Source organism: Nilaparvata lugens, chromosome 11, assembly GCF_014356525.2.
Source record: "Nilaparvata lugens isolate BPH chromosome 11, ASM1435652v1, whole genome shotgun sequence".
NCBI classification, from domain to species: domain Eukaryota; kingdom Metazoa; phylum Arthropoda; class Insecta; order Hemiptera; family Delphacidae; genus Nilaparvata; species Nilaparvata lugens.
The window spans coordinates 13386189-13397461 of NC_052514.1; the positions used below are offsets into that span (position 1 = coordinate 13386189).

The following is an 11273-nucleotide window of genomic DNA, read 5'->3' on the forward strand; positions in this document are numbered from 1 at the left end:
AATTCCAATACCTCTTGATGAATCATCCACTTGGACTATTTGACTTTTGCAACTGAAAGATTGAGATGTAGAATTGATTTTTCCATTACATTTTGGTAAAGAGTAATTAATTATCAATTTTTGCTGGATCCCAGAATTTATGTGATAGTTTTGTTGTAGATTCATGACGTTTGAAGTAGAATCAAATTTATAATAGGCCTACTAGTACCATCAATCAATATACTTGCACTTTCAATCTGTCAGTATCAACTAGTGCTACAATACTAGTTTTCTTCTTATTCTACTTATCTCTATATCTTATCTCAGGTCTATTTATTTCTGTAAATATAGCTTGATCAATTGTCAAATTGAAGATATTCTCTCACTTGAGATGAATTATTTTTCTCCGTTCTATTGCTTTTATAAAGCGTTGCTATCTGATAATGCAATAACTATTTATATTTTTAGTACTATTTTATACTTTTCCATTTTACCGATAATTTTGAATTGAATTGAAATTATATTTATTCTTCTTCTTAAGAAATACTAACAATACAGAATCCCTATACCGTATACTAATACCTATACTGTTTTTTACCTATACATATACAAAACTTGAAGAAGGTTCCTCACATGGGCAAAGCCTGTGTGCGAGGAAATTACCCACTTTTCATATTCAATGGTAACTGTAGAAAAAATTGAATGTGAAATACGTGCGCAAGTTCCTCTGCTGCACTCAAGAAACCATTCCGCTCTCGCCTATGGCTCGTGCGTAAACGTTTCTTTCGGTGCAGCAAACTGTCACTTTTCGCACTAGTTGCAAACTGTCACAAATAACTATTTAAGCATTATAACAAGAATTATTTGGAAAAGCTGCATTCATCCAGGATCTAGCTTTGTTCTTGTTCAGTGAAGATTCTGTAGCTAGCAGAAACTGTGTTACTAGCAGCAATACATTAACTCTTTATTAGTTATTTCAGCTGCTGTACCTGGATTTTACGTCGATAGAAGATCTCGATCTGAGAGTTCTCAATTTGCTTCGCTAGGACTCTTGACGTTTGGAGAAATAATAAATAGTAGCTTATTCAGATTTATCTTTATAATTGAACTGGAAGAAAACGGAGAATGAAATCGTAATCCAAATGTGTAAATAATATTTTTATTCAAAATAGTTTTCATTTTTACAAAAATACAAGTTTGTACAGAATAAGAAAAGACTTTTTTATTTACAAAAATACAAATCAACAAATGGCAATATATAAATATTTATAAACCCTGAATGTATATGACTAGACTAGTTGCAAGGCATACGTGTGATATCTCATTAAATCCGATTGAACATCGAAGTAATTTCTAATTTTTCTTATTTCTAATTTCACATTTTAGATTTTTGTTGAACAACATAAATTTGTAAAAATGTTTACTGCAGTTTATGGTATTGTGACCTAATTCCAAAGTCCATTCTCGATAAGTACACTTTTGTGTGAGCAAGGATTATTGTAAAAAATATAAGAATATCTGAAAACGATATTTTTCATGTGAGAAATATTGTGTTCCTACCAATAGTACAATGAATCGAATTATAGTTGAGTATAGTTGGTTTATGAGTGAAATATTTATGTAGTCACATATAAAATCCATTACGCGATCGAATAAGGTAATTGTGAGCAATATTCCAATATAAAAAGACTTTTAGAAGAAAATTAGACAATATAGAAGACTTTTAAAAAATTATGAGTAATTTTTGATGCTATTCGAAATGTAGATACAGAGAAAAATAATTGCATTTTTGAATCATTTTCAATATCAAACTTCTCTGAAAAATGATAATAGTCGATCTATTAAATTCAGCAAGAAAAGCATCTACACAGGAAATGGATCAAATTGATGAATATTAATTCAAACGCAAATTATTATGTGTCATGACACTATTCTAGAACATTCACATTGTTATCGTATACAGTTCAATACTCCAGTAACGGTTCAATATTTTTATATATATATATATTATATAATTATTTTCTCCATCCATTTCTCTGATAACAAGGTGTTGTCTCTCCTGATAACTTTAATCACAATTTCCACTTTGTCAATTATTGATCTCAACTATCAATTTTCTGTACTGGTTGCGCACATCACTCTTCATAATATCATAGTAGGCTTTCCCTTCGTCAATTTTAGAGAACATTATATAAATTTAGTAGTTGGAAGGATCTCTTATTTATAGAACAAGTTGCTTTCAATTTATTGTGATACATTCTGTGATTCATTTAGAGTATAACATCATCTTCAAAATTTTCAAATCATTATTCCCTGACCGAAAATCAAGTGACGAAGCAGTGTGTGATTATATAACCTTAACTTTTGGACAACATTAACATGTATCATCATAACATAATTATCATCATATATGTATAATAATTTTATCAAAATTTTTGGAGAGAAATAGTACAGACTCAGCCTAGTTTTTCCTCCAATGTCATAATTGTATTATGATTATAGTGTTTCATACAATAAATGAATGAATAAAGAATACTGGAAACTGAAACATATACCACCAATCATTCATTTACTTGTTGAACCTATCATTTTTTGTTAAAGAGTTATCCTTTTCCTGGTGAATTTTCAAGAACATTATTTTTTTCAAAGAGATAAAAATTAACTTACATTTCAGTTTTGGAACGAACTCCCATTTGTGTCAGATTCTTAAATAACTTGGAGTTATACTGGTTGGACTACACATACTTCACAGCAGAGTAAACTATCCCTTAGTGAATTATGAAAATGACTATTCTCAAAAGAGATGAAAATTTACATAAGTGACAATTCAGGAAGGAACCCTTATTTATTATAATAGGATACATTTTAAGGACACTGAAACATATACCTCTGAACATTCATGTAGTGGTTGAATTACCATGCTTCATAGCATTGTGAGCCAACCCTCAGTGTATTCCCAAGAAAATTATTTTAAAAATAGATCAACATTTAGTTGTTCAAGGGCCTCTTCAAGGGCATTGGAACATATGCCTCTGAGCATTCATGTAGTGATTGAACCGGTCATTGTTCATACCATAGTAGGTCAACTCTTGGTGTCTTCCAACCGCGTAGTCAGGCGAACTCATTTGCTGTCCCTGGTACCACTCGGCACTCTGATCGCTGGGGGTGCAGCTACCCTGGGAGTACCCTCCGGTTGGGGATAAGCCCCGATTCGAGTCCTGGTCGAGGTTCCAGTCGTGCTGGAAGTAGTGCAGAGGGGGGTCACAGGGGTTGGTTAGAGGTGGATCCTGAGGGGGGTAGGTAGGTTGGTAGGTGGGGGTGGACGTGACAGGTGCGGATTGGTCGTAGTTGGCGGGAGAGAATTTGGCGGGAAAGGCGGGGATTGGTGAAAGGTTGAAATCTGGAAGACGACCTTCGTTGCTGCATCTCCGCTGTTGAGCCACCGCGCAACTGCCTGTTGTTGAGGTTATCTGCAATTAAAAAAAAGGAAATAAATATTACATTGAATTTATGATGAATATCACCTTAGCTTTTCCATCTAGATAAATATATCCTATTATTCCTTTTTGTGGTGACACAGAGAACGATCAACTAATATGTCCCAACTGAATTATAGTCCAGTTATAATATACAGTTCAGTTATAATTACAGTCCAGTTCAGTTAAGTAAGAATATTTAAAATCGAATGTGAGTTCAACCATAAAATTGAAATTGATTTTTTTATGTTATCTATGTGCTTCATGTTTTTTCTATGATTCAACTGATTAAGCTTGATTTGAATACTTTGTTTTGGCAAGTCCTTTTAACTCAATATAGCTGCTTGGATAATCTCAAATTGAATTCAATTTAGATTAGTATAAGTAAAAGATTAAAATAATCATTTTTGATTGATTTCATGTTGATAAGATTTTGATACAAATCTAATCGATTCCATGTTAATTTGAGTGTGTGCTATGTAGTCTAATCAGGGAACTCTCCTACTGGGTGAGGGAACAAAGTGACAATATTCTTCATATCTGAGTTTATGTCAACATTTATAAACATAGAGGATTGTACTGCAAATCACATGACTTATCTCGAATTCTCTTCCAAAAATATTCCACCATAGAGAAATGGTAGTTTATGCTATCTAAAAGCTATCTCTATGGTATTGTTCATTATACTCATTACGATTAAAAATTCATCAATGTATTCAAAATGATTGAATTCATACAATCAAACGTATTCGTTCGACCAAATCAGAATTTAAAGTAATCTCAAGATTTTAAATGAAATGGAAATGCGACTCACCCTATTATTGCCATCCTGTCCGATGCAGACGGTGACATTGCCGACGCTGAGCGTGATATCGTCGCGCGTTTGCATATGCGCGTGCGTGTGTAGAGTCTGACTGAGCGCCCAGATGTAGTTGTGTGCGAATCGCAGTGTCTCGATCTTGGTGAGTTTGGTGTCGTCGGGGAATGTTGGCAGCACGCAACGGAGTCGGTCCAGCGCTGAATTGAGCATGTGCATGCGGTTGCGTTCGCGATCGTTCGCCTTCATGCGCCGGTGCTTCTTCAGGCGTAGGATCTGCACAAACAAGTCAAAAATTAATTGAATTCATTAATCATCTGATAACAGTCCGTGTTCAACATAACACAGATAGATAGGTTACAACATAAAGCCGTGTCCACACTGAACAAATGTTCGACAAACATGTTTGTTGAAACAGTTTGGGCAAATTTTATTATATTTGACAAACAATGTTTGCCCGTGGCCAGTGTGGACGCGTCACCAAACAGAATATTTTTGTAAGCACTGAAGCGTTTAATGTTTTACAGCAAACACTGAAAATTTTTAGAAAAACAGTACCTAATTTTTTGTTTGACAAACAATGATTGTCCAAGATTTTTAAAATGTTTGTCCCTGAGCCCCTCAACAAACCTTGCCGAATATGTATGTCGAAAATTTGCTCAGTCTGGACACGGCTTTACACAACATAAAACTATTTTATGCTGTGTTATGTTGTAGTTCAATTTAAAATTGTTATACCTACATATTTTCATAGGTTTCTATTCTACTATTTTATATTTTCTGTTATTAGTTTCAATACTTTACATGTTCGTCATATTGAATTGCATCAAGGAAACAACGCTCCCGCAGTATATGACACGTCAAAGTGCACTCTAATATATTACTTATAACCTTCATCTATCTAACACAACAGACAAGAGAACCCAACCAAGAATAGTTAGTTGTATTGGGTTTTCTCAGAATATATTTTACAGTGTGATATTCTTGTATAGGAATCTATATTTTTGTACCGTATAGAAATTCGTGTACAGTTTTGGGCTATCATGTCTGTTCTTTATCAAGTTGTATTACTTTTTTTCGAAACAAATGAATAGCTGCAAATAGTTTTGCAAACCAGAGATGAATACTATACTAGGCGAAGGTGGCTTTGGCATACTTGCTGCACAAATATCTTCAAACAAGTTGAAGAATTGAGTGACGATGTGGGGTTAGAATCCGTGTAGAGAAACAACTACGGAATGATAGTAGTTGATAGAGTGAGTACATTGTCACATCTCATAACATGACGTCAGATCAATACAACAGATGAACATGATATGCCAGTGAGAGATTGACACATTCGAAGTTAAGAAATGTTGATAAAACGTTTGAAAATCATGAATAAGTCAGTGTTATGTGATAAAGTGTAAGTTAACGATTTATCAGATTTGTTGATGGTTGGGGATGTTGGGAGATCAGTGCTTCAAATCATGAACAAAATGGTTTGTTGTTAAAGAAATCATGGGAATCTAAAGGATTCCAAACTCAACAATCGAATTAGGAAAAAATATTAAATATCAGGGGTTGAAATTTGACTAAAACATGATTGCTATTGAAGAAGAAATGGAATGGATTTGCTGAGAATAATTTATTGTTAGACTCTGTTCTACAACTGTATTTACCTGAGTTGGACTTCGTGCTCTCGTGGCTCTTCTTGATTTGCTTTTCGCCCTCTTCGGCTTCTTGTCTTCTTCTTCATTTTGCTCATTGATTGAGGCCTCTGCTGCATGCAATCTGTCCTCATCGTTGTCGAATCCATCCACAGTCGACTCCTCCTCGAAATCGAATTCGTTGTCGTGTGAGCTGTCATCAGAACTCTTCACAGAGTCGAAGCTGCAGTTGAGATTTTCTGAACTTCTCATGTTCAGTTTTGTCAAGCTCATAACCTGTAACATAACATTTGTTACAGATTATTTTTCACCATATTTCAAGACAATGATGCTATAGTAGCACCTAGTATATGCTTTGTTTCTTGGTTGTTTGCTTGAATGATCTATTATCTTCCTAGAAGAATCAATTTAGTTCTGTTTTGACTTTGTTAAAGCACAGACAGAATAAGTAATAAATGATTAATTATTTAATTAATTGAATAATTGATAATGAGGAAGTATTAATTCACTTCCTCAATGGTTGAAGCTACTAAAAATGTCTAAATCTAGAAAAATATTGGGTTTTAGTTAACTTCTCCTAATAGATTTATTCCTATTTTCCAGAACATTAGAATGCTAGAGTTGTGAAAGTATATTTAGTGATGATCTTGCTCAAGGTAGATAGTGTAATAGAATTGGACTCAACACGAGCTTTATTCGACATTAAATATGTGTCTTAGTAACAGAGATAACAGATTATAAATATTACAGCTGTTTTATCATCACAATCTTCCTCCCTTAATATCAATCGGCACTCGTGGGGTATGGGGCGAGCTGGCGAAGTGAGACTGTCGATTCTCTGCCGTCGTTGTGGCGAACAAACGCATATTCAGGGTTACTCTCGATTAATTCAACTTTTTCAACTTGCGATTCTTGTTTTGAGTTTTTTGTCATCTTCTTCAACCATACTGGTCCAGGTGTCAATAGCCAGGTTGGTAATGGTTTTCCATTACTTGAGTTTCTTGCATGTAAAAACATCCGCTCATGTGGTGTGCAGTTGGTGCTTGTGCATAATAGGGAACGAATAGAGTTAAGGGCATCGGGGAGAACTTGTTCCCAGTGACTGTTGTTCAAACCTCTCGATTTTAGGGCTAGCATCACACTTTTCCATATAACTCCATTGTACCGTTCGACTTGCCCATTACCGGCTGGATTATAGGGCGATGTTCTGCTGCTGGCAATTCCTTTTGATAGTAGGAAATTTTTCAAAGCTGATGACATAAACGATGTTCCTCTATCGGAATGTATGTAAGACGGTACACCAAAAAGAGAGAATAGTGATGTAAGGTGTTTTATTACTGTATTAGTAGTCATGTCAGGACAGGGGAAGGCAAATGGGAATCTGGAATATTCGTCTATAAGAACTAAAATATACTTGTTCCTTGAACTGATTGTAGTGGGCCTTTGAAATGATAAAACAGCTGTAATATTTATAATCTGTTATCTCTGTTACTAAGACACATAATTGATCAAAACATTCAATTCATCCTTTTTCGGGATTGAACTGTTTTTTAAGAAGTTTAAAAATGTTACCTTCCAATGTCTCCACGTTTTCGGTGCTTCATCTGAATCTTGGTCAATCGATAAAACTGTTGGTTTCAGTATTTTTCCAAGCATTTGGTTTTGCGAATCGTTTTCTCCTTCACTGACTAAATCTTGACGTTTACTCGTTTTTCTTTTCGGACCCATTTATTTTATATTTAATGTCGAATAAATTGTAATAGAATTGGACTCAACACGAGCTTTATTCGACATTAAATATGTGTCTTAGTAACAGAGATAACAAATTATAAATATTACAGCCGTTTTATCATCACAGATAGACAATCTTCAAGTTAGATGATCGAACTAGCTTGACAGTGCATGTGATGCACAGAGATCAATAAAGATTCTCAACGTCAACATAATGGTTAATTGAATGAGGAAATCAAATACTGTAATTTGATAATCTTCGAAATATTCACATTGAGCCACTTGTTGAGGGCAACTATGTACTTTATCTACAGTTACAATAGTTCAAACTTGAGTGTAGTTCAGCACAAAATTTGTTTCTGTGCTGATTAATATATTATTGAATAATTGAAATATTATAAATAATCAATCATCAACTTACAATACATCACATTATTTGGTTCCAAAAAGCTAAACTTGGTTGGGTAACATAATTATTTGTGAAATATTGGGATGTGTTGAGCAGTTTCATGAAAGTGCTCAGAAGGTTCCGAATCAAATTCCGATTAATATCAACCAATAATTGAATATGAATGAGTAATTTATCATCTAGTAAAAGAGTTTCGTAGCTTCTAAAAAACATATTAAGATCCATATACTTACACTCAAAATAACGAAACAAGTAATTGAATGTTGCGGCTTAGAAATGGGGAGTGAGTTTATAATGCCATTCAAACATAGTTTAATTATGAGCAATTCTAAACTATACTTAGAACATTATATTTGTTAACAGTATATTCTACATATTCATAAAGGGAATTTAAAAATGAATTATTATCAGAAATATCTTTCAAATATGATTGGAATATTCTTCCATCATGAACAATGTTTTGTTACTCTAGGGCCTTCAGTTCTAGAAATAATCAATATGAAAATTCTGTCAACCAAAAACATAATAAATAGTTTGAAGTTATTAGAAAAATCTGATGATTTTGAAACTCACCATTTGGATCGTAGTATATGTCAGTACTTCTCACAATAAAGCTAAAAAATAATGATAACTCACACAAACTAACTCGCGAAATTATTTTGTTACAAAACTTGATGAAGCCCCACTGTAGAGACAGACACCCTTGCGCTACTAAGGCACGCGGCGGACTGAAGTTTCCCTCAGCCGAAATCTGGTTTTACTATCAGCTCGCCACCCCTGACAGCCTCCTCCGCGGCACGTGATTGGTCGACGCGAGGGTCGATATCCGAATGCCGCTCTCCCATTGGTCGAGCACTTGTCGCCACCCGCACATGAGTCATTAGCTCTTATGGCTGAGAGGCATCACCAGCACCTTGCAGTTTGCGTAGCAAGTGGCCGTCTTTAATCCCTGTTATTGTTCAATCAGCACAAAAGAAAGAGCAGCCTTAAATTGAGAATAACCTCAACTACTGTGAATCACAAATTAATAATCACCTTGATTTGTAGTTTGAATCGACATCTAACTTCAAATCGTTGACAAGAGTTTTGCAACTATAATTATTTATAAAGTGGTCGACTATCAATCTGTGTGTCGTTGTTCGATAAAAACATAACTGATAGGAATGACCCCCAATAATTGAGAATAATCCCAATTCGTGATTGAGATTAAAATTGGAAATCACTCCAACTTATGATTTTGTGATTCACCAATTGTTGAGAATGATTCCAAATTATAAAGTGGGCTGATTTCTATCTGTGCTTATCGTTCAAACGACAACAACAAGGATCAACAAGTGGGATATCCTTCAATTGAAAATAAACTTGACTCGTGGTTGAGGCTCTAATCGACAATCACTCTTTGATTATCTGTGGCTTTGAATTGAAATCGTTAACAAGGATTATGAATCTGTAGAGTGACTCTTGATTCGTGTAATCGTTCAAAAAACAAATGAAAATAAACTGAAATTAAGAATAACCTTCATTTGTGGTTTGGAATAACATACTGTTTAGGATATTCGTGAATTAAACGAAATTATTAAATAGGCTGCTTCAATCCATGCAATTTAACAACAACCCAAATGAGAATACATTCAATCGAAAATGAAATTTTGATGTTCAAAATTTGAAACTGAATCATTTCATGATTGAGTTTCAAATTGAAGAATGAACTCATTTTTTGATCCTGAATGACAAATGTTCATGGTTTGTGAATTTGTAACCTTCTCATAGTGGGCTGTTCAAACGCGTCTTTTCGTACAATCATCCATAACCCAATTCCTTGAATTGAGAATAATATTGATTCAATTGGAGAGACTTGAGATGTTGTCAAAAATCCACTTTATTTTAATAAAAATTATTTTTTCACAGGAGCATGCTTTTGTGTGCGCTCACACAAATTTCAAGTCTCTTCAATTATGGAAAAGTTCCACAACATCAATATTCACTCAAATTTAATCAATATTGATTCATGTTTGAACTGCAGATTGAGAACAACATAAACTGCGACATTCTATCACTATTATTTTGAACCATTATTTTAAAATAAGGATTCCAAAATAATAGGATAGGGTGATTATTGGATTGTTCAAGAGATTGTTGAGAGCAGGGTTGCGGTGAATTCAATTTCTCTAAAAAGAGAAATTTGAAGAATTTAATTCATGTACAATTGGTCCAGAAAAGGAATTAAGAAATATAATATATTACATTTTTGGAAAAGGAGAATTGAACAACTAGTGACTTGCTCTTTAGTGGAAAAAGAGATCAAAAAATATTTGTTTGATAAAAAAATAAGTACACCAAGGAGAGAGAATTAAATTGAATAGAGCTCCCATACAAATAAAAGATTTCCATAACAATCCAAATCAATACACATTGACATCACATCTGCATACAGATTGTCATCGGAAATCTTGAAAAATTATCCAACTCCATGACAATTGACTTAATTTTGCAAAAAAATCAATAATATATCTTCATTATCACATCAAGAACTGAATAAAATGAGTATAAGTGAACAGAGACTGATTATGAATATGATTCATGGGGGAAAAAGTTGGGATTTTACTTTCAGAAGTAACGACATTGCATACAATTGAAGCTAGTCAGGGTATTCCCCCATGAGAATAATCGGATTGAATAGAACTCCTATACAATTGAAAATTTCCATGACAATTCAATTCTGCATACACATTGTCATCGGAAACTTTAAAAATTAATAAAAATTTTCAACTCCATGACAATTGACTTAATTTTGCAAAGCCTACCCCAAGACACAATGCCTACAAACCCAGACGACGTCCAGAAGTGGTTTAGCTTGTTTTATGTTAATAAGGTCATGTACAAACTGTAATAGATTGACACAATTTTTCATGCAGCGTCCTGACACAATTTTTTCGCCCAAGATATGAATGCGAAATAGCACGTGGCATAATTGTGACCAGAAATGCTAGGTTCGGCAGTTTTGCAGAGACTCTGCGGAACCCCAGTTGTTTTGGTGGGTCTTGTCAGTCAAAGGGGACAACCCTTTCCAGTATGAATTTGGGGAGAGAGAAGGCGATAAGTGAGTGAGAGGGGTCGAGAGAGAACTTGTCGGGAGAGAAATGATGCAGTAAGCAACGCATGGGTGGATGCTATCCTACCAGCTGCACCTCTTCAGCTGTTATCAAAAGTCT

General features: G+C 34.3%; 1 protein-coding gene across 1 annotated transcript; it reads right to left on the minus strand.

Annotated features, from left to right (window-relative positions):
* Positions 1 to 2409: 2409 nt before the first annotated feature.
* On the minus strand, positions 2410 to 8769 carry LOC111044431 (neurogenin-1). The gene is made up of 4 exons (XM_039437624.1): positions 8635 to 8769; positions 5934 to 6197; positions 4270 to 4548; positions 2410 to 3449 (listed from the first exon to the last, which is right to left on the minus strand). Exons 1-4 carry the CDS (start codon positions 8635 to 8637, stop codon positions 2988 to 2990), a joined length of 1008 nt encoding a protein of 335 aa, XP_039293558.1. The 5' UTR covers positions 8638 to 8769; the 3' UTR covers positions 2410 to 2987.
* Positions 8770 to 11273: the final 2504 nt, after the last annotated feature.

Coding starts and splice junctions, on each gene's coding strand:
- LOC111044431 (XM_039437624.1), bottom strand. Junction 4,549..5,933: donor GAGCACGAAGTCCAACTCAG/GTAAATACAGTT, acceptor TTGTTTGTGCAG/ATCCTACGCCTGAAGAAGCA. Junction 3,450..4,269: donor GACAGGATGGCAATAATAGG/GTGAGTCGCATT, acceptor TTTTAATTGCAG/ATAACCTCAACAACAGGCAG.